This window comes from Pleurodeles waltl, chromosome 11 (assembly GCF_031143425.1).
Source record: "Pleurodeles waltl isolate 20211129_DDA chromosome 11, aPleWal1.hap1.20221129, whole genome shotgun sequence".
Taxonomy (NCBI): domain Eukaryota; kingdom Metazoa; phylum Chordata; class Amphibia; order Caudata; family Salamandridae; genus Pleurodeles; species Pleurodeles waltl.
Genome location: NC_090450.1, coordinates 344,324,995 through 344,349,938, shown reverse-complemented (window position 1 = coordinate 344,349,938; position 24,944 = coordinate 344,324,995). Strand labels below are relative to the sequence as shown.

Here is a 24,944-nt window from a genome sequence, read left to right as displayed (position 1 = left end):
TACAAGAGTTTACATTTCTGGAGAATCTCTAGCAAGTTAAGTGTGTGCATTAAGGTTTCTTGCAATAGCTTGTGAATACAAGTGTTTTGAGGAAAAGATGATCAGAGATCAACTAGTGGAAAAGCCAGTACCAAAAAGGTCCAGCAAGTGTTGGCTTCTCCTAATTTGACACTGGAGAAGGCTATGGAAATATAATCTAGAAGTAAAAGAAATACTTTGTTTATGTAACAAATGTCTTTAATGGCTAGTACATCACATAATCAAGGTGTTTTTTGTTGTTGATGAATACTAAGATCAAGAGGGTGGAGGAAAATCAAAATGTATGGAAGAACAGAAAGCCTCTTGATGGTTTTAAAGTCTGTATCATTTGGGTTATGCTAGTGTATGTCCTGCCAGTGATCTAATATGTGCAAGTTGTATGACAAAATGACATTTTGACAGAGTTTGTAGTTCAACAGACAAGATTGGACTAAACATTTACTAAGTAGACTCCAGCAAATTGAGTGGTAATGATGCTGCTACAAGTGATGAAACGTAAGTCTTATGCACTGAAAATGGGTGTGTTCCTGAGGTTGCACCGTCGATTCTGATGCTAAGTCTGTTGTGGGGGCATCATTGAACATGGTGAAGACCACATTGCATACTTGAGGTTGTTGATGTGAGGGTATAAGTCATGTCGGATTCTAGCTTGCCATTTACCTTGATTAGTGAACAGATTCAGGGAGAGTCATTCAGGAAGTTTACCGTTAACAAGTCTTTGATACATTCTGTTGGGTATTTTAGGTAAATCCATTGATGGAGGGGATGAATTTGTGTGAATCTCAAATTTGGAGACTAAGAAACGGAAGGTGTGGTGTATGTGGTGAAGAATGAGTCCTGTTGTGGAAACTGGATCAGGAATCCATTTTATTATTCCCCCCAGGCCTGACCTTATCATGTGATACTCAATGATGTAAAGGCCTGAAAAACATATGCAGAAGGTTGGATGACCTTTAGTACATTAACCCTGACAGGCAGCTTGTAATGCAAGGCTTGCCTAAAAGAGACAGCTCATGCGACATGCATTGCTTCATTTGCCCAGCAACAGAAAGACATCTTGATGTCCACATAGGTCTGAGGAGAGGTTATGAGGAAGTTGGATTGGTGACGCCTTGGAAAGTCCCAACCGTCTGAGAAATGTGAAGGTTACGCTTGTGGTCATCTTGTATCACGCTGCCACCATGAAATGTTATTCTACTGTGATTGGATAAATGCCTAATATATGTGTAATACCATGCATCTCCTGATCAACATCACACCATGTACTTGATGAAGAAATGATCTTTCAGTTGTTCTGATTGGATGATGTATTTTCACCTGTTTGTGGTTTTAATGCATAAAAGATTAGTATTGGAGTTCCGCAATTCAGACTGCTTGGCCTTGGCCTTTCAAGCCACAGTCTCCGTGCACTCATTATTAAATATTTCTGTTTGTACCTTAAGGCTGGCTGGTCTCTGGTTTGTTCCTGAGGGCAGATAGAAAAGGAGGCTTCAACACTGTTCGGTTGTATGATTAAAAGAATCTGGACGTATTATTGGATCCCACTAATCCACAGGAGGCCGTATTAAGAAAGGAATATTTCAAATTACTCTTTCAACAGTGATGTATGGGGAATTGTTTAGTCTGGGGTGATCTGAGGGGAGTTAAATTAATAAAAAGTATTTGTTCAAAAAATTTGCGACAATGTGGGCAGTGCTTGTCTGGCAGGGCACAGTTAATATAGTGCCTTTAGCTGTGAGTTTTGAATTAAAGAAGGAAATGGGCAAACTTTGTGCGCAGATTTTACTCGGTCCAAGGAGAGATCTACTTGGTTAACTCTGATTGCCTTATTCTGCAAATAAAACTGGTCGTTGGGCATGTGTGTGGATTTACGTGACTTAAATTCACAAATAGGAGTGGATAGCCATCTTTTGCCCAATTTTACAGAAATGTTGAACACTCAGGGGAGGAAAACTTTATAGTTCATTGGATATGAACTCGGCATACCACTAGTTTAATTTGCATCATGATTCAGGGCATCTCACATCCTTCATCACACCATGATTTTGTTATGAATGTTAATCATTATATTGTAGCTTGTGACATTGTTCATTATGGAAAATTAAAAATAATAATCTATTTTTCACTTTTCTATTATAAAAAGTGAATTGATTGTGTTTGTATGTGTGAATACTTAATTTGCATATTGTTCAATATTTTCAGTGAAACATTTTGTTTTTTAATGTTTTTTTGTAATTGTCAAAAGTTTGCAACCTTGCTTTCTTACGTTTTTATTGTTGAAAACTTTGTAAGAGGGAATGTGTGTTGGGTTTCTTGTTATGTGGAAAATTTGGGTGTTTCTAAGGGAATGGAATGTGGAATGGGAAAGGAGGCTTTTGGTTCTGTTGGTAGTAATCGGCTGCTTCTCTCGTCCATGTTGTATGCTTTCACCTTGAAACACAATAAATCTGTCTTTTTAAGTTTCAACATATTAATACGAGCAATACACCAGTTTGACAGTATTTCCACAAGTCTTTAATGTTGCGACTTCATTGCTTTGTAGCTCAACTTGTACATGATCTACCACCTCCTCTGATATGTTGGAAAACTTCAGATATTGTGAAGATAGATAAACTATGTAGCATACAGTTGAAAATTAACAATAGTATTACAAATAATTTATGGATGTTGCTAGATTTCCGGATCAAATTGTCACTAACTGTACAAGTATCTCTTGCCAATATATTGTTCCTATCCAGATAGATGTCTGTATATATTCCAGCTCAACATTTATTCACACTTAAGAACACTATTTATCAAATTAGATTAAAACTAATGTGACTATCTTGAGAAAGGATGAGAATCAAAAGTAGGTACTAAGGAGAAGGAGGTTTAATAGTTCCAGACATGAAGAGTTATTACCTAGCAGTACTGTTGCATCCTGTTGTGGGCTGGCAGGTGTAAGAAAGTAATATAGATGCAAACTAATAATGAACTTGGTCTTGATAGATTCCCTGAGAAAATGAGTGCGTTTTCCATATAATTGCGCAGAAAGTACTTCCAGATTATGTTTCTGAGCAGCCAACAAGTGGCAACGGTATGGGGAAAACATCAAAATATAACACAGATACATGGAGAATGTACTTCTGTGGGGTCTTTAACATTTTTGCGAAGGGGACAAAAGATATCGATTTAACCAGAGAAAATGGAGGAAGCACATGTATCGTCAACATTTCAAAATGTGTAACTTATAATATTTGTGGTGGCACATTAGATATTTTGGATACCGCTAACTCTGGTCCTTCCACTCTATTTCGACAGAATCCTTGAAGATGAAAGGCAGCCATGGGCATATGGCCCAAATGTGCCTGTGGTTTCAAGAACCTTGCGCTGTGCCCTGGCAATAAGACTGTATTGCTGCTTTACAAATCAGTAAGTCAGAAATAGGGATTTGTCCCTTGAAATGCTGATAAGCATGGCAGTATTATAGTGAGAAACTGTCCGATTGGGAGAAAATCTGCATGTCATTTTAGAAGACCTATTAATGCAAACTTTAAGTTGGTCCAATTCAATGTCCTACACAGAAAATAATTCCATTGCACCAAATGCTCAAAGTGGACCCTCAAGACCTAATATATTAGCCCATATACGGCAAGGCTCTTGCAGGCTTTTTTCATTTGATATGTGGATGTCCCAATTTTTTTTTAATACTGGCAACAAACAATAGACCAGATCTTTAACTAATGTACATTTAAAATAACTTTAAAAGTATTAGAAGGCTGCATAGTCGGAGTCCCTGCTAAACGCCTTAATAATAAAATTGATGTATTGGACAAGAACCCCATCTCTACATCTGTCCAAAATGTGTATTGCATTAGTGATTACATTAATAGGCTGTGAGGCTCTCAAAATAGAAAAGAGACTTTGAGGAATGAGGCACACCAGACGAAATCTATCTCAAAGTGATTGGAAAAGACAGTAGGCTAGATATCAACAGACAGACGAGAATCTAATGATTTTATAAGTTAATATAACTCCATGATGAATTCAAACTAGAAAAAATCGAGTAAACCCCAAAACATAGTCTGTGCTAGACATGGGACTAAAGAGTGCGGAACCGAAAATCAGCTGCTCATATGATAGTATAATTCCTTTAATTTGTTGTCATAACAAAGCGCTAAAAAGGGTTCTCATGCTTCAAAAATATGTATATAGTGGTATACATTTTTGTTCTGTAAAACAATACAAAAAATTCTGAAGTGTTAAGGATTCAAGTATGTATATATGTATATAATATATAAAAAAAAAATGTTTATTTATTTTTTTTGCAAGAAATTTCGGACCTATACAGACAATCAAATAATTAAAAACGTTAAGGCTCTAACCCTACTTCCCCATACCGTGTTTTGTACCACCAAAATAAGTGTTTGGATTTGAAAACATCTCTGGTGCTTTTATGATCCATCAACATGTACATATTTGTTTCAAAGTTGCACTGGAATCTTACGAAAAAGTAAATGTTCATATTTTCGATTGCAGAGTATGCTGTTCCTCCATAACCCAGCATTCACCCTTGCTACAATGGACAAGACCTTCTCGCGTTAGTAAAGAGGTGAATGCAGGACGCTGCAAGACCTCTAAGGGCAAGGCCAAGTTAAATCTAATCCTTTGAATAATACGAGGTTGGCTTTGGTATTATCAGATTTGGCTTATTTCAGGTTTGACATTTGGCCCTATGTCTAACGTGGAAGCAACCATACGTTCTGTGTGACACACTTTGACAGATTGGTCTGCAGCTTTTCAGGCTGGTATGTCTAACATCAGTAGAATGCCTCAAAGTGGCGAAGAAGTTATGCCATTGCAGTAGCAGCGAAGGCAAGAGACTGTCCCGAGAAGGTAGATTATGGGTGACATTTAGGAGGTTTCATTGGCAGACTTATCCAAAATCTGCTAACAAGATAAAATATATCGGTGGTACACGACTCATGTGCGTTTAAACCACATCTTTGCAACTGCAGCTCGTGAGTTTTGGTGATGTGGGGATGGGTGACGGAGGGGTGGGAGGAGAGAGGGTCTTGCATAAGCACATGGTGATCATGCAGACTTTTTGGAAGGAAGCCTTGAGGGACATCAAAGGAATGGTGGCTTCCTATTCTGGCTGGCATTGAGCTAGTGCTTTTGGGGGTTAAACTAGACCTGCAGAAGGGTAGGACGTCACACGCTGGTTGTGGCAAGACTGTTAATAACAATGTTCAGGAAACAGGGGGAATTCCCCCTATTGTATTGGTTGCTTATACTAATTAACATTATAGCAGTGGCCTGCTACCGCATAACCTGGAACATATGTAATTTACATTTAAAGCCAGTTGGTAACACCGGCTAGATTTATTTCACCAGATTACAGCACCTCTGGTTCACATCTCTGTTCAGGATGGCCTTCCAGTTCTTCGGTCGAAAGCACTGACCCTCAGTCGTATGTTCTTAGACTTGGAAAGCCCACACCCTGTCCACCCACACACCCTAACCCACTTGGGAATTAACTGCAGGACGGGGGCTCCCGTATATTTAGATTATAATCTTGTATCCCCAGCAGGCGGTAGATATGGCCCTCCTTACATCTTAAAGAGTAGGTTGCTTAGGCATAACATCTGAACATGAGCTCACGCTTACAAATAGTCTTGAAATAGAAGGGTTAGGAGGGGTAAAGAGAGGGTAAACTTTGGTTTCTATACGAAGTGCACGTTTGGTTCTGGAATAGCAATTTATGGTATAATCAATGTGACCTAAGGCTATCTGTTAAATTATATCAGGCAAATAAAAAGTTTATATAGATAAATTGAACTATTGAAGTTTAAAAGGAAAAAATAAATAAAAGTACTGTACTTTCTGTTCTCCTAGGAATATCACATTACATTAAGACAAGCGTGTTTTTTGCCTTTTATGCAGTTGCTTTATTTTGTTTGTTTTATTTTGTTTCAGACAGACTGAATACCTAGAAGATGGCTAAGGTAAGAGGCTATTCTTCTGAATGTCTTGGAATATTTATTTGGAAACGATCCTTAGATGTGTAGATACCAAGGACTGGTAAGCACTGTCAGGCTATCCTGTTTGCCCTTTGCCTACCTTTTTTATCACAATAGGTTGCGTTGTTTGCAGTTATGTATTTACACATATTTTGCTTACTCTCCCTTTTTTTCATTGGTCCTTTTCAAGCAGGACCACAAAGAACACCGTTCCGTTATGGTATAGCTAATTCAGAGTAATAGAAAAGAATGAAGATGTTGCTAAAACAAATCAGTGATTGTAATCTCCATTAATGACTTTGTCGCAAAGTAAATGACTCTTCAGTAAGCAGTGGTTCAGGAGGACTGAGCCGAAGTCCCAGCACTTATTTTTTTATAAGTACATTTGCTCTAGGAGACAACTAAAGCTGCCACAACAGAGTTACTATCGTTCCACTTCATATCTGTACTTTATACCATGGCCTGCCAAACCTTCAAAAGAGTGGTGATAGTCTGTTGATGCCATAATCAAAGCATTTAGGTCTAAGCCTTCAAAAGCTGCAAAATGGATAACTTGACATAAAATCTTAAAACATGTTGACATTCTTATTGTAGTGGGTAAAGTGATCCTATCATGATCCCGGTATAAGGCTGTTCCCCATCATCGCATGAATACAGTAATACAGCCCACTTGGAGATGGTTTCTCTGAGAAAGCGTTTTTTGGTTGTAGCATGGTGCATTGAGGGTGGTTGCCGTAGAAAGGTCTCTCAGTAGATGGCAATAACCTATAGCATACTTGAAAGATATTTTGAAAAATCTCTTCTGAATAGATTAGTTAAACGAGTTAGCATGGAGTTCTTTTGATGGTTTTCTCTTTATGCATTCAGAAGTCCATTTTTGGCAACTGGAAGAACTGGACCGAAGGAGGAGCTTCTGACTCGGTCACAGAACAAAAGGCAACCAGTAGTATAAGGATATCCTCAACTGGCCTAGAAGCAGGAGTCCAATTGAGTAGATTGCGTCATAATCATCCGGGAATACCTTGGTACCAGTGCATGTGCAGCTAGATATTTTACACCTCTGTTGATTTGTCCTTATTGAAAAACGGGCTATTTACTCCATTAAAGGTTTAATGCTTGGGCTGGTAAAAAGATAGTCGTGGTAATTCAGCAACTTAAATCAATGAACACTTTTTGTTTTTCTACATGATATTAACAAAGGATTATTAGTCAAACAAAAAGTAGATACATGTTCCTATTAAGAGTACTCCAAGCTGTTAAACTATGCAGCAAGCACAGAAAATATTTTGACTTTAAAAAAAGGAAAATTAAGCATTGCATGCTAGCTAGTTTTAGAAAGTGTAGTTAGTAAATAATCAGCTAGTACCTGACAGTGGGAACCAAGTTCCCTGCAATAGGTCGGCAGTACATTTTGACATCCTAAATAAAATTAGTAAAAAAAACTTTTAGTTTGAACTCAATTCAAATACCCTTTACGTATCAGTTCTCCAGTTATTGCCATGTAAATGAAATATGGTGTTTCAGCCTAATGAACTCTTATCATTCCTAATGCCCGAATTCCTCTGGTCAAAATGGTTGCGCCCCCCATCTCTATGGTTCCATTGAGGACAGAGGCCTAAATATGACGGTTGCTGATGCATTCTGTATTGGAGGTCCTGCATTTCCGATGCTTGCTTGTAACAAAATTATTCCCAAACTACAATGTGTTCCATACAGTAAACTGGCTATGTTTGTTGCCATTTGTAGAATGAAAAATTAATGTAGCCGTGTTATTTTTGGCAATATGGCCCTCTTCAAGAGGGGCCTTGTGTGATCTGACTCTAATCTTTCGATTTAGTCTGTGATTACTAGTTCTGAAAATACTAGATGTCGTAATATCAGACTGGAGACACTGGACCTGGATGCAGAGCATCAGCACCCTTCTGTCCTTCTCCTGAGCATTGGGAGCTGCAGATGCTGGGCGTCGACCACGGGCTAGAAGAAAATCCCACGTCCATTTACCAGATGATGGTTGTATGTGAATGTGGCGTAGAAGTACAGTCTCTGCCCCAAAATGGGTTCATGATATAGATTCCTCAATGTCCGAATGATCAAGCTAGTATACTTTGTCTGTTTTGTGATCCCCAAGATAGGGTTTTGAGATGTACACTCGACTTCAGCCACTAAACCGATGTAGTCAGTTCAAAGTGCCTGTTGCAGGATGCTGTTACAGTGTCGCAGGAAGAAGGATTAGCTTGCAAATGTAGGCTGAAAGTATGCTGCCTTGAACTTCCAGATGCATACCAAACCTCTCTAATTCCTGAGGTAAGTAGGAATATTGTACAAGTTGAAGGTGCTGTAATTTGGAAATAAGTCTGCATCTGATAGACTTCTAGCTGCAGATTCCTTACCTTTGAGTTCTCCCCAAGCCTCAGACTGAAGCTGGAAGATTTTTTGTGAGCAGTACCCCTACGTGCAAGTAGGTGGTGTCCATTGGGTCTGCGTCATTGCACTGTCTGTACCGGAAGTGACATGGCGGTACCTATACAGGCACTACATAGGAGCGCTGATGTCAGTTCTTTTTTCACCAGTCAGTGGCGATGCAAGAGAAGAGCTTCCCCTCTGTTATGTTTTGCCTGGAATTTTTCAACTTTTTGCTGTCTATTTTTGTGGTATTACCTCCTGGTTTGTTGGTTGGTTTTAAGCCTTGCAGACCCTGTCACTGGCTGATGTCTGTGATGGATCCGCATCTCGTCTTTTTGTGGTGTTTGGAGCGCGACCACGACCCAAAGTGTTGCCCTGACTGATGGGCCATGCTTTGAGGTATGGGACTCTTCGCAGATCGAGGTCCCAGTCGAGGGGAAGGTCCTGAGACCGGTCGCTGAGCCCTAAGACCGCTTCTTCCCCCTCCAAGACTTTGGGCCGATTGAGTAAGTTGAGGCACAAGAAAAACAAGAAATCGAAGTGGTCTTTGACTTCTCCTCGTCCGCCAGCCAAAGCATTCTAGGCCTCAGTCCTAGGGCCTGGGCCGGCTCTGCGCCTCCCTGACTTTAGGGAGCTGGAGTGACCCATGCCAAACTTAGTGCTCTATGAGGCCATGTGCCTTATTTTTGAGCAGACTGACCCTGACCGTGCACCTTTGGGCCCCACAGGGTCAGAGGGGGCCCTCTATCTGGTTGTTTGCTTGCAGCTTTGGCCTCAGCTCTTATGGTCTCCACCATGGATCCAGTCCTGGATTTTGACTGGTGCTGGTTATATCATCTCGACCTTCCCTGGTGCTGGTCCTCATGCTCCCAATGGCACCATCTCTATTGTCATCCCCGACTCCGAAACCGAGCCGGATGAGGGTAGCCCAGCGCAGACTCCGACAAGTACCTTGCCTCCTAGATCTGAGCCTGAGCTCTATGCCATTGGACTTGGCCTTGGGGAAGACTGAGAGGGTCGTTTGACTATTTTATAATTTCAGCCCTATCAAGAGAAAATGGACTGACGTGAGGATTTGGGTGAAGCCAGTGACTGGACACACTCAAGATACTGGTATGCTTCCTCCCCATACTGTGACTAGGGAGGAGAGAGCATCCTCCGCAGTGGTGGTGAGGAGGGCAGCTGAGGTTCTAGGCCTTAAGCTTCCCTCACTGGCAGTCCAGGATAATCTCTCGACAGATGTGCTGCAACCTGGAGTTTCCACATTCATACCCCTACTCCTGTTCAGTGATGCCCTCACGGATGTCCTTTTGAGTACCTGGTTCAAACCCAGCACAGGGACTCCTGTGAATAAGTTGATTGCCCTCCTCCATCGGTCCACATCTGGGTACCTAACAGTCATCCCACACAACACCCTACCCCGGAGAGCTTGGAGGTCCAAACCCTAACTTTCCATGGCATTTTCCCTACTGCTCTCCTGGATGGGTAATCTAAGAGGCTGGACTCATTTGGGAAGATGCTGTTTTCTTCAGCCAGCCTTGCCTTGCGGTCCTTGAACACTGCATGCCTTTTGGGCAGTTATTCCTATGCTTTTTGGGACACAGTTCCACAAGTGCTGCAGCAGGTTCTGGAGGAGACCTGGGCCATATTCTTTCAGGCTGTTGCTGATGGGAAAGACGCAGCAAAGTGCACAATTCCTTGTGGACTTGACACAGCTGATTTGCTAGGCAGGGTGGTTTCCACAACAGTGGCCCTGAGGTGCTATGCCTGGCTTAGGACATCTGGCTTATCGGGGAATGTCCAAGGTTCCCTTATGTACATGCCCTTCAGTGGCACCCATCTCTTCGTAGATGAGTCAGATTTGGCTCTCAAGTGCTTCAAGGACTTTTGGCTTATGGCCAGGTTCTTGGGCCTTGCGGTGGTCCTCCATCCCTCTGTCTGCTTTTTGCTGCTTTCTTGGCTATGGAAGCAGCATCCAGCCACGCAGTTCCTTCCCAGCGGTGCTGCTCATGCATCTCAGCCTCTGCGTGGATGAGGGCATGCTACCCACTGGGTCAGGTGGCTTGCGGTCCGGCCAGTAGTCTGTTCCCCCAACTGTAGCAGCCTCTAAACCCTACTAGTCTGCCCCTTTATGACCATAAGCACCCATTTTGTGGTAGGATTTGCAATCACCTGCCCCACTGGCAGTCCTGAAAATTGGACATGTGGGCTTTGTAGATTGTCCAAAGGGCCTACTCTCTCCCTTTGGAGACTACCCCTACCTCTTTGGCACTGTCTCATGACCATATGAAGTAGGATCATCTGTCTCATTTCTGCAAGGAAGTCACAGCTCTCTTGGCCAAGGGAGCCGTAGAGAGGGTTCCAGTGCTAGAAGTAGGCTGTGATTGCTAGTCATGTTACTTTCTTGTTGAAGGTGGCGGCCGGAGCAGTTGCCTGAGCTCCGCGATGGCCCTAGGATAAAATCCTTCCATTACGTCAACAAAGAGTTGAAACGCGCCAAATTGTGATCGGAATCCCCAAGGGGAGTATTGGGGGTGGGGGGGCAGCGCTAACATCAGTGAGGAGGGGGGGGGGGGGTGTCTAGTGGCTGATATGAGCCTGGGCACTATTTGGATCTGGGGAGGCTGAGAGGAGGTGGGCTGCTGCTGGAGCATGCAGCCAACCCTGTGGTGTCTCGAACGGAGCAGCTGCCGGGAGCAGGGGAGAGGGCACACCGGGCAGACTCTGGTACAGCTGTACCCTGAATAAGGCTCCCAGGAGGGAGCGTGTGGCACGAGCCCCCTCCCCACGCTTGTTGTTATCCAAGATCCAACCCGGAGTAGGTCTCAAATGAAACAAAATGCCTGGAAAAGAAATCCTGGTCGGCAAGAGTGCCCACCCCTGCAGCTAGACTAGTGTAAACTGGCCACACCGGGAGTGAACATAAAGGGGCTGAAGCGGCTCGAAAAGAGCGGTAAGGAATTTGGGGCCTCATTCTATCCAGCAAAGATTTTACATAGGACAATCAGACTGTGCAATGATGGGTAAAACTAAAAGCAGCAAGCACGCAGAACACGACCCAGAGCAAATCCTGAAGGAGGGAGGTGTGATGGAGGGCCTCAACAACTAGATATGACACTCAAATCGCACTCCGCACAATTCGACCAGGTTCTCAAGGCCAATCTGGACACTAAAACTATGCTGGAGGTCCGAATCGATGCCATAGCCGTGGAGGCCACCGTAATCTAGCGGAGCGGGTCGAGGTGACAGAATCCTTGCTTGGTGCTCTTTGCCCTTCGGTTCAAGATTTGCAGACGCCGATGACGCAGGCATAATTGGAGATGTCTGCCCTCCACAAACGAGCCGAGGAGGCGGTAGGAAGATTGCGCCATAACATCAGGCTGGTGGGTTTTTCTGAACGAACTGGAGGGCCTAGTGTTGAATTATTTGTGGAACAATGGTTGACTTCTAATGTGCTAGACGGAAACCCCTCAACCTTCTTCTTGGTGGAACGTGACCACAGAGTACCCAGCAGACCACTGCGTCCGGATGCTCTACCACGACCAATAGGAGCTCGCCTCCTTAATTTCAGATACCATGATTTGATACTGCAATTGCAACTATCTCGCACCAAGGGCCCTTGGCACTATGAAAATGCTGAGAACTCAGCCTATCCAGATTTTACTTACGAAGTAGAAAAGCAGTGCAATTCCTTTATCAAAGTAAAGCAACATCTACGAGGACTGCATTACAAATATGCACTTCTGTTCCCAGCCAAGATGTGGGTGATCGGCGGAGATGCAACGCGAGTCTTCACCTCCCCTGAGGATGCATGGACTTTGGTGCATGCCAAAGGACTTACGCACTCTCCGCAACTGTCACAGGCTGAGGACACCTGACTAACACCACGAACAAACCGGCGTAAACTCAACTCTAGCAGAGCGAGACCATCAAAGGCCCAAGGGGGGGGCGGGGGGGGAGGAGGAGGAATGATGCATATTAATGGTAAAATCAGGGAATTCTTTATCTTGTTACTGTTTATCTTAGAGATGGCGGTTGGTCTGATGTGGGGGTGAGGTGGTTTTGGGGGCATGGGGGGGTGCATGGGAACTTGCATATTATGTTTTGATGTTATAGCAGTGGACTATGCTATTTTGATTTGGATCATTCGGGGGATGGGTAACCCTGTTAAACGCTACAGGGTATACAATTACCTCAGAAGGCGGCAGATTAATTTTGCCTATCTCCAAGAGACTCATATAACACATGGGGAATTACTTCGACTTAGTCGCCTGTGGAGGGGCCAGTTATATAGGACTAAATAATCAGCATATGCTAGAGGAGCATTGATCTGGGTAGCACCGGAGGTAACTTTTTTTTTTTTTTTTAAACTAGAGTATGCGTGGACCGTTAAGGGAGATACGTATTACCTGAGGGTTGATTGAATGAACAACCTATTACGCTAGTTTCAATATATGGCTCAAACACAACCCAAGGGACTTTTCTGAATGAGCTAACCCCTAACCTGATGCGTAATCCCGAGGCTCCTGGAATCTGGGGGGATATTTTAATTGCATACAGAACACCCTGTTGGATCGTTCACCCCCCACCACTCCTGGGCACTTCTGGCATACAGGTCACCAGACATTTCCAACAATGGTCCCAATCTATGAATCTACATGATATTTGGCGGCTACATCATCCGAAAAATAGAAAATACTCATATTAAGCACCAGGGTACCAAATACACATGAGGCTTGACTGTTTTGGCCCTTTATCTGCGGTTCTGTATATCTGGGTAGGACACTGTCGGATCACAATCCCCTTAAGATCACCTTTAGTTCGGACAGAACTAAACCTCCATACCACTCTGGAAACTATGGCCAGCGGCACAGGAGGATTAAGCATACAGGTCAAAGATAGGCTCCACTCTTTAAGAATACTTTAAACATAACTCTGGCTCGGTGGATGACCCCGGGATGGAGTGGGGTGCGGTGAAGGTGACTGTGTGGGGCCATTGCATGGCCACTTCTTGGGGGGTGAAAACGGATTTTAACCTGGAGTATATTGAACTGTGAAAACAAGATACATAGACTGGAAAACAAGGCCATAAGCGAATCACAGGCCCGCCGATTGCTGGTGACTCAGCGCCGGCAGTATCAAGAGGACCTGAGGCGACTAATGTGGATTATGAAGCTCATCTGGCCCAACAACATAACATAACATAGACCGGGCGCATACTATTGTGGTTACTGCGCTCTGAAATGCCCAAAACGGTCATAGGAGCAATTCGTAACAATAATGGGGAGCTGGTGAACTCTCAGGAAGCAATAATGAAACGTTCACACAGCATTATGCAATACTGTACTCGGCGCCTCCTGCCCCACTGGTTTCCCATCTTTGATCGTATCTGCAGGCGCTACCACTACCTACCCTGTGCCAGCAGCAGCGTCAGGATTTAGAACTCCTGCTGCAAATAGAAGATTTACAGTTAGTATTGCAAAAGATAGCTAAAGGGAAAATCCCCGGAATGGATGGGTTTACCATTGAATTTTATTCAATTTATATAGACACACACCTAGATTTTTGGACTTGTTTAATGCATCTTATCAACAAGGGAACCTCCCAATGATGCTGTGTGAGGCACTTAAAATACTATTGCCCAAGCCGGGCAAAGACCCACTTTAAGTAGGCTCATACAGGCCTCTTTCAATGTTTAACGCTGACTGCAAAATATTAAGTAAAACCCTGGCTAACAGACTTCTCCAGGTGATTTTGTCCTTAATTCACCCTGATTAGTGCGGTTTTGTGCCTCGTAGAGCCACATTTCACAACACCAGGCGACTATATCACATACTGGATGAAGCCTCCAGGGATGCAGGCCACCCAGTGGCTATATCCCTGAACTTTGAAAAGGCATTTGACATGCTAGGTTGGACATATCTGATAGAAGTCCTGGAGCGCTTCGGACTTGGCCCTAGTTTCCTAAAAGGGATATAATTACTATACACCGCTCCTCAAGCAAGTGTCTGCACTGCCGGTCAGATATCTCGCGACTTCTCTAGCCAAAGAGGGACACGACAAGGCTGCTCTCTTTCACCAGTGCTTTTTGCACTAGCCATGGAACCACTAGTGGTGCAATTGCGAATGATTGAGTTTCAGTGGGGTATCTGGAGGGACAGACAGTGGCACGTCACCTCCTTATACGCTGATGATGTTTTAATTTATATAAGGAATGTAGCTGAAGCGCTTCCTGAGTTATTCAGTATGTTAGACCACTTTGAGAGGGTGGTGGGCTTGAGGGTGAACTGGACTAAATCCTGTGCCTTCCTACTATGTAAGACTGGTGATATGGCAGACCTACTGCAGGCTGAAGACTGACTGGTGTGGGCCGCCGGGACTTTCTGCTATTTGGGCATCAATGTTTATTACTCTGAGATGGATCTGATAGAAGGTAACTATGGCAGGGCCCTGTCCAACTCTAGACAGTCCCTGGCCTTTTGGACCCACCTCACTCTCTCTCCAATGGGTAGAGCGGCCTTTGTCAAAATGCTGGTCCTTCCCAGATTACTTTATTTGTTCCGGGCATTGCTGATTCCTCTGGGGAAATCCTCCGCAGTTTGATTACAGCAATCATATGGGGCCTGGGTTGTAGGCAGGTATCGCTGCAGGCACTCCAACTTCCTTTAACCGAGGGTGGTATGGCGGTGCCAGATATAGAAAGATATTATGTAGCAGCCCAGCTTCAATGGTTGATGCCTTGGTTAACAGGGATCAGACCGAGGAAGGAAATTTGACGCGAGAAATGTTAAGGGAGGAAGGAATTTTTGGGTTGGCCTCTCACATGGGATGCTCCCAATAGAGAATTGGGTTTATTAATATGGACAGTGAAGCACGTTTGTATAAAGTATATCATGCCATGCCACGGTTTGCTCCCCTACTCACCTAAACTCCCGGTGTGGGATTTATCACCGTTGAGAGTGCTTGCTCACATATATAATTACAATCCCTGGAAGGAGGTTGGACTCGCTCACATAGGTGACCTCTGTGCTGAAGGCCAGCTGTGTACCTTTTCAAATCTGAAAGATATTTATTGTTTGGAATCGGGACAGTTCCTTTCCTATGCAATACTACAGGCAGTGTTGAGGAAGATTTGGCGGCTAGGCTCTACAGAACCCACAACACATCAGGGGATACATTATATTCTACCATGGGGCTCAGACAGGAGGGCAATCTCTATATAGCACTAAGGGAGACGCAGGATGCGCTACAGTCCTGGAATAAAACCAGATGGGACTCTTGCCTGGGCACTGGTCTGACTGGACAACAATGGAGGATGGCATTAGAAAGGGTGCGCTATATTTCTAGAAATGCTAGATTGAAATATACCCAATTAATTTATGTTCACCAAACCTATTTAACGCCCCATTGTCTACATGGTATGTTACAGGGGGGCTCTCCCTCTTGTCCAGGGTGCAGCCATGAAGATGCAACCTTTCTTCATATGACATAGGAATGCCCAGTGTTACATGCTATGTGGACGCAAGTGGTGCGGCAAGTGTCGGATATCATAGATGTGTGCCTGCTGCTGGACGCCCTTCTGTCTCCTGGGAATAACTAAGAGAACTGCATGAACTAATCACTACTTAAGATTTGTGGATCTTGCACTTGTATTGTTTAGGCAACTTATTGCCATGTCGTGGAAAGCAGCGCAAACACCTAGTGTAGAACGCTGGCTACGAGAGGTATCCCGCTGGGCTGTAGCAGAGGCCACAGCATTGGAACAGGACCAACGGTTCAGGGATGGCAGTAGACAAGTGATCATTTGGGACACTTAAATCTCAAAGTTAACTGATAAAATAACACCCGAGAGGGAGGAGACACCAGCCCTGCGGGATCACCCAGGTTAATAGAGTAACTCAAAGAAATATAACACACAGCCTGGCGCAATGCCCCACGCTACAGAACCGCGGCCTGGATACTGTTATTTATGTCAGCCAGGGGCCAGATGTGCCGGTACTCTACAGGTTCCTTGGTAAGTTGGACAGTTCATATACCCAGTGAGAGTGTTTGACAACCCCTGGAGGGCAGGACTCAGAAGCTACTGATATTTGGGTGCTTGCCCATTGCCCTCTCTCCTCCACCCCCAGGCCCCGGCAGCCCCCCTCCTTCTGGGACCGAGGTCCTAGGGGGAGGAATGAGGGGTGTTGCCGGGGTTCTCCCTTTAGCCCCGGACAGCACTTAACTGGCACACATTATAGTTTGAAAGTTTCACCAAGTTCTGTCCCCTCCCCTATATTGGCTATGTGTGGACCCTTTGATAACGTGGGCAACTGGTTATGCCCCAAATTTGTAAATTATGGTATGGATTGGTGGCACATACTTAAACATTGTTAGATGGTTCATGAAAGATTTCTTGTGGGATGTGTCATGTATTTTGATTTATTATTGCATGGGAACAGAGTTTGCCTGTGTGCTGCAGTGATATGAGTCGATGCTGTTGCTGAGACTCTGTAACCTCACTTGAAAATAAGTCGGAATATGTCTAAAGATGTTGTCGATGCTCACTTTTGATTTTGTTGGAAACTTTATAAAAATATAAATAAATAATAATAAAAAAAAAAAGTTACTTTCTTCTTCCCAAAAAGGACAAAGGTCTTTGTTCTATTTTAGATCTGCGAGCCCTCATTCTCTGCTTAAAGAAGGAGAAATTCAAAATGCTCATGTTGGCTCAGGTCTTGACTGCCCTGGACCCAGGAGACTGTATGGTATTGTTTGTCTTGCAGGATGCTTGCTGCCACGTCCTCATCCTGCCTGCCCACAGATGTTAACTGCAGTTTACAGTAGGCCACAAGCACTTTCAGTTTACTGTGCTTTGGCCTTACCAGCGCCCCTTGGGTGTTCACCAAGGTGATTGTGGCGGTTGCAGCTCATATGCAAAGATCAGAGGTTGCAGTCTTCCCCTATCTCTACGACTGGCTGTTGAAGGCAAGCTCACTCAAAGATATCTTCTAACCCCCCCCCCCCCCTCCTGACTATGGCGAACCTCCTGCATTCAATGGGGTTCACTATAAATGTGCTGAAGTCAAACCTGACTCCCTCTCAGATGCTCCCTTTCATTTGGAACTGGTCTGGACACAGTGCACTTTTGGGCTTATCCTCTCCAGCAGCAAGTCCAGGATATTCAGGGTATGATAACGATGATTCAACCTCTATTCTGGTTTCGGTGAAACAGACTCTGAGGCTGCTGGGGCTCATGGCATCCTGCATCCTACTGGTGACACCCAAGACCTACAAGACTTAAAACCTTACAAGACATAGTTTTAATGTGATATTGTAATACTGCTATGAAATTGAATGCACATCATTTGAATGGTTTCATGCTCAAGAATAAACAAGTTTCTTAGATGGACGTTTGATGCTAGTCCACACTCTCAATGTGCACTTATTCCCCCTGAGTGAAGAAAACTTGTGCATAGCTACATTCATTTTCATTTATATTTATAATTTTTGTGTTATCATTTTAACTATACTATAACAATGGAAAACATGTTTTTGGCCCCTGATGTATTTAAAATAATTATTTTACCTACTACACGTGTCAGACCACATATGGCTTCGCTTAGTCTAAATCGACATGACACAATATTAGTGTTAAAATACTTAAGCTCTCAGTGTAGCCTCAATTTAAATTACACATACATTTTGTATTTTGGTACGGGAGACACTGCATCCACACAGTCCATCATTCAGTCCGATATGGCTTCATGGTGTGTTTAGGAAAGAAAAGACCGAAAGATCAGTAAAACTTTGTTTTAAATGGAAAAAACAAACACACTGCTGTTATTAATTTCTAGCTGAACATTCAGTCCATTGTACTCTTTTATATTTAATAAGACAAATTATGCAGACGTGGGTCTTATGTAACACGTGGCATCCAGGAAGTGTGAATACATGTAATTCTTACATAAAGCATAAACATGTTAGGCCCAAAATTATTGCCTACATTTTAACTCTCTTTTGTATTTTAACTTTAACAGTGCCTCATAAAGTAACATAAGCAGGTTGCACCGAATTGTTCAGCCAGGGAATGTATCCTATTAATTTATTTTACCAAAATTAGCCAATAGTTTGCCCAATTATCTAACCGTGGCATTTCCCCGAGGCCCTTCCTTTCCTCTTGGTGGAAAAACAATAGTTTTGGCCTGCACACAGGTTTGAAGCTGTAACTGACATCTCAATGGGGGTGGGAGCTGCTGTGGCTTTCCATTTCATATCTGGCTTGTCCAATGGAAGAGCAAGGTCTATAAACCCTTGAGGTGACCCTTCCCGACTGCAGGCTGAGGGGGGGGAAATATGCCAGCTGGCAACATTCAGAGCTAAATATCTAAATATATTACCATGGCCAGTAATTGCACAAATAACATGCCTAATATCTGCAAAGTATTCAACCATAGCAATGCATTCCCAAAACATACACCAGCGTTCATCCGCACTACATGACCATCTCTGGCACCTAGATGTGTCAGCCAAGTTGATCTTATGAAATGTGGAAGAGCTGAATACACTTTATGAAGGCTATTGAACTGAAAAGATTTTTTTAAAATCATTCTTTGAGCTACTATCCAGGTAAGCTATTATAGTGTTACACGCTGTGTTGTTGACATGCTTGCCCAATTCACTATTGCATTTATCTCTGGTTTAATACATGACCTTTATTTTAATCTTCTTCAAGGTCCATGGTTTTAATGGTTTGTATTCAATCTATGGTGGCCAGCTCACTGCCAGTAGTTTCCCACATTGTTAAAAATACTATGAGGTCATTATATTTTAGAAACAGCCCTGTGTGCAACCCCATATCGTTCATAGGTGTCAGACATCAGAATCTGACTAGTTTAGATCACCTACTGTAAAAATACCCACTTCATATTTTGTTTTTGTGAAGTGCACTGTAACCCGCAAAGGTTTCTTGGTGCTGAGCAAGTGTGAACGCAGTCCTACCTAGGAGAGTTAAAGAAGAGAGACGAAGGCTCCTATGTTGAGTGGGAGGCCATTCCACACTTTTGGAGGGATACAAGATCCTGCTTTAGGTCTGTGTAAGGATGGGGGTCTGTGAAAGTAGGTGTCCTATGGAGCAGAGGTGTCTGGGTGGTTAGTGGAAGGAAATGAGACTGTTACGTGGGCATTACATTGCGTAGTGTCTTGAATGTGTGTGTGATGAGGTTGAAGTGAGCGTGTTTGTGTATTGCGAGCCAGTGGAGCCCCATTAGGTGTGGTGTGAGTTCTGTGTGGGAGGTTGAGGATGTCTAGCTACTGAGTTCTGGTTGGTTTGTAATCTTATGGTGAGTTGCTTGGTAATTCTGCTGTAGAGGGTGCTACTGTAGTCCAGGTTTGTTGTGACTAGGGCGTGAGTTAAGGTTTTTCTAGCGATGCTTGGTAGCTATTTGAAGATCTTCCTCAGTATCTTCAGGGTGTGGAAATAGGATGCTTTGACTGTGTTGACTTGTGTACTTTTGTTGAGTTTCCTATTGATGATGATACCAAGAGTTCTGGCAATGGTGCTCGAAGTGCCGAAGATCACTACTTCAGTCTAGTTTTTTTAAATTTTGTTTTTATTATTTATTTATACAGATTTTGAATAAACATACAACAATAACCTTCAGGCAGCACAACATAGCACAAACATATTCCCACAGCGTGCCACCCCAAGACCCCTTCAACAGTTCACAAAAGGAAGATATTTAGAGGAGGGTCTCTGCTCAATGCAAGATTCTCAGCACCGTCCGCTGCTCCAAGGTGTTAGGCCCTGGGGGCGCAAGTCCAACCACCAATAGTAAATGCAGGTGTGTCCAAAGGCAGAAATACAGGACTGAAACAAACTAAAACAGAAAAATCAAGCGGGCAAAGGCACGGCAGCACATCCCTCAACCACCACAAAAAGCAGCATCACACAGGGCAGCAACCCAAGCTAGGCCCCAAATACAGGAGCATGCGGAATGAAAGTCCCATTTCTTAATAAGGGGTTTCCAAAAAGGAGTGCAACGGCGCCCAGATATCTCTAGGCCTAGAGCTTTCGGGCATCAACTCCCAATATGTCGTTAGTTGTTCCTGACAAAACACAACATCGCACAGCCACTCAGAACCCTGAGGGGATCGACCCCCTTCCCCAACATATCGCGATCCTACGCTTGGCCAACAGCGGCAACATGCCCACCAGCCTCCTCATATCGACCGGTACTCCATCCACCCATCCAAGCAGCTCCAACATCGGAGAGGGGGCCAACTTCAAGCCGGTTATCTCTTCAATTGCATGCAGCACCACCTGCCAAAAGCTACACACCTCCCCACAGTTCCACGCCAGATGGAGAAAATCAGCATCCGGGGAGTGACATCTCCCACAGTTAGCATCCGCACGCAACCCCATAGCGCACAGACTCCGGGGCGTGTAATAGAGGCGGTGCAGAAATTTGAACTGAATGAGTCGTAGCCTGTAATTCGGCGACTGCTCCCTCATATACGCACAGCACTTCCTCCATACCTCATCCAGGATGGCTCCGCCAACATCCGTTTCCTGCTTAGCCTTAGCAGACATTGCGCTTACGCCCTGCTGTTCCTGCATACATCCATACAGTTTAGTAATGAGCTTCCTTGGCGACTGTGCACCCCACAAAACCTTCAGCGCCTGGCATACCTGTGGGATTTCCGGGAGACCAGAATAACGCGCACGAAGCATTGCACACACATGCAGAACATACAACCAATGCAGCGCATTATCTGTCCCCTTCCCAAACACCACCTCCGGAGAGATGAGCCGTCCCTCCACAAACCAGTCTCCCAGTAACGACAAACCCGAGTCACAAAGATAACTTTGCAGCTGCGTATCTCGGAACATCCTCTCATCCGCAACGGCAAGCACCGACATCGATGGTGCAAAGAGTTTGCGCATGGCAGATCGCTTCAATAAGGCCATCCAAGCCCCGATGGTGCACGCCACCACATCAGCTCCCCGAGTCCTGGGCCGAGACAAACTCCCCAATACACGTACCAATCCATCCGGCCAACCGCATCGCTTTCGGGAGCAATATGTGTCATATGTCGAACGGGATGTACCCAGTAGTATGCAAAATGAGCTTGCGCACAGTAATAGTAGAGCTCCATGTCAGGAGCAGCAAGGCCTCCTAATTCAAACTGCAATGTCAATTTCTCCCATGCAATTCGAGGTTGACCACCCGCCAAAACAAACCGAATCATAGCTGAGCGAAGGCGTTTTCAAGAAGCCCACTGTGAGGATGATGGGAAGATTTACAAACGGATACAAAAATTTCGGCAGTACAACCATTTTAGCGATAGGACGCATTGCTATCAAGGACAATGGCAATGAACGCCACACCTCAACCCTGTCCTTCAGCCAAGACATAACCTTTCCAAAATTAGCCATCCAAAGCGTTTCCACATCACAGCTCAACCAGACTCCCAAAAACCGTACCGGCCCACTCGATTGGATGGCGGGACGGGAAACACGCTGTCCCAGAGGAAAGAGGCAGCACAACCGACTTAGACCAGATAATCACGATGCCTGAAATCGCGCCAAACTGAACGATCTCATCCAGCAGCATATCTAAATTCTTCCCCGGTTCACAAACATACAGCGCGATGTCGTCTGCATACATAGAAATCAAGATAGGCCGCTGCCGGAACAGCAACCCTTTGAAATTATGATGCTGCCGCAGATAGCCGCCAGGGGCTCCGTCGACACTGCAAATAATAACTGGGATGAAGGGCATCCATGCCGTGTTCCCCGAGCTACCCGGAAGGGAGCTGATACGATACCATTTAACCGCAGGCGTGCGACAGGCTCTGCATACAACATCCGTATCAAATTAACAAAACCCCTACTTATACCCACTCTGCCAAGAAGCGCAAAGAGATATTTCCACGCCAATGAGTCGAAGGCCTTTGTTTCATTCAAAAACACCGCCGCATCCTCTTCCACAGTAATCGAACTGGCGACCGCAAAAAAACGTCCGCAAGTTATGCGCAGTGGACCGCCCCAGCACGAATCCCGACTGGTCCGGCAGCACCAGCTTTGTCATCAACGGCTGCAACCGAGCCACGATCATTTTAGCCAAGATCTTGTTAACTATGTTGATCATAGAAAGCGGGCGATATAAATCACAACTGTATGGATCCTTACCAGGCTTAAGGATTGTAACAATCAACGCCTCCCGAAGGGAAGCAGAAAGAACGCCAGACTCCATTGCCTCAGTATAGTCCTCCAGTAATTGAGGAGCAAGTAAATCAGAGTACTCCTTATAAAAAGCAGGAGTCAGACCATCCAGGCCGGGGGACTTATCCCCAGGGAGGGATCGAATCGCAGCCTTTACCTCCTCCACCGAAAAGGGCTCATCAAAATAAGCTCTATGCACATCATCAAACCAGAGCAAGCTCATCTCAGCAAAATAATCCTGAATAGCCTCAGCACAGCCGGTTCAGAGTACAGGCCCGCAAAAAACTTAGTAAACACCTTCATGACTCCGTCTGTGCCAGTCACATGCTCTCCCGCAGGACTGTCTATTTCACTGACATAGCTGCTGATCCAAGGTTTACGGAGCAGGCACGCCAGCATGCGCCCAGCTCTCACCCCCTCTCCATATCACCGTGCCCTGGCAGACCTCCACAAAAAGCAAAGTTCCCGCATAGAGGCATCTTCATTTTCAGAAATTGTACACCGTAGAGCTGCCATCGTGTCACCAGACCAATCCAACATCAAACGCGCCTCCAAATCTGCTATCCGCGCCTCCAGATCTGCCAACTCCCGGCGCAACGCCCACACAACTCTGTGCTGTTTCAAAATACATATTCCACAGAGGACCACTTTAAAGGCCTTCCACAACGTTCCAGCCGAGCTCACAGAACCGCTGTTTTCTTAAAAATAGTGGACCATGGCCTCGCGGATCTCCCCGCGGAACACCCCATCCTGGAGTGCCTCCCGGGGCAAACGCCACATAAAGTCACGCCCTGGCCCACCAGGCACCGCAAGCTCCAGCACAACCGGGGAATGGTCCGTCCGCGCCAAGTGCTCCACCGACTGCGTCCAGAGCAGCACATCCAGTGAGCCCAGCCACTGATCTATACGAGACCAGCTATTATGGACATAGTTAACACATGTTCCTTCTCTCTCGTCTCCGTGCTTCACTCTCCATATATCCACCAAGGCCCCATCCATCATAACAGCACACATAGCCCTAGCTACAGCCACATGCTGCATCCTGGCCACTCTCCCGATCACGCCCCGGATCTAGGATCACATTAAAGTCCCCACCACACATCACCGCACCTGCCCCCATCTTTTCAACCAGCCACCAGACCTCGCTAAAGAACTCCGGATCATCTGTATTAGGACCGTACACTGTCCAACAGCAGCCCACTCAGCAGCATATATCGTCCATTGGGATCCACTATTACTTTTTGAGTTTGCCATTGCAGTCCCTTGCGCAACAAAATTGCCACGCCTCTGGCATACCGCGCCATGACATTCACCAATCCAACCAGCCTTCAAGCGACGCATCGTAGCTGCCACTAGATGAGTCTCCTGCAGCATACAGATGTCTATATTCTGACGCTTAACGTACGCAGACATAAGACGCACCTTAATCTCGTCGTTCAAACCTCGCACATTCCATGTAAGACAACGAATCGATGTCACCCGCTCCTGTCATCCCCCATTCCTACCAGAGATCCGTGCCGCCTCGCTGCTCCCACACTTCCGGCACTCACACTCAAACAAAAGAGGCAGACGATATGAAGTAAAAAGACCAGAAGAATCAGTTAACCAGCCCCCACCCACGCAGACCCCCCCCCCCAACCAGGTCAAAGCTAGCAGCTACCCTCCTATAACCTCACAAGCCCAACACTGAACACGTGTAATAATAACCAGACTCATCCAAGGGGCAAAGAGCTAACCGCCCAACCCTTCATCCCGACCAGGAATGGGAAGGGCAGGCAAAGGGCCCTTAAAGGAACGGAAACATTGAGACGGCAAATAGTGCAGTAGGCACTGTATCCAGACAGTCAGTTGATCAGTCACTGGCCATGGCCATTCAGTCAGTGTCACTAAGAGATGCAGGCTCCGCTTCAGGCCTATCCGAATCCGTGGCCGCAAGGCTTCGAAGAATCCTTGGGAATTTGGCCGCCATCTTTGGATCAGTAAAGAAATGCAGTTTGCCCCCATACTGCACCCTCAGCTTCGCAGGATATATAAGAGAAAACCAAGCTTCCGTCTGTCTAAGGGAGCACTTAATCGGTAGGAAAGCCCGACGCGCCGCCTGCACCCCGGGAGTATAGTCCGGAAAAAAGTTCAGCTCAGAGTTCCTATATATCCCCAGGCGGCAATCTCTAGCCAGGCGGAGCACCTCATCCCTGTCGTGATAATTCAACAGGCTGATGATGACAGGCCGAGGCGAAGTCCCAGTCGGAGGCCGAGGTCCCAGCGACCTATGTGCTCTCCCACTACTTCTGTCT

The 24,944-nt window shown here is 45.1% G+C and overlaps 1 protein-coding gene across 6 annotated transcripts in view; it reads left to right on the top strand.

Moving 5' to 3' along the window:
• SEPTIN2 (septin 2) overlaps positions 1-24,944 on the top strand; it is an 877,282-nt gene that overhangs the window by 64,231 nt on the left and 788,107 nt on the right. For all 6 annotated transcript variants that reach the window (XM_069213638.1, XM_069213641.1, XM_069213640.1 and 3 more), the window contains one exon: positions 5,998-6,026. In XM_069213638.1, coding sequence (XP_069069739.1) covers positions 6,018-6,026 — 9 coding nt within the window. In that variant the 5' untranslated portion in view covers positions 5,998-6,017. The remainder of the gene's footprint in view (positions 1-5,997; positions 6,027-24,944) is intronic.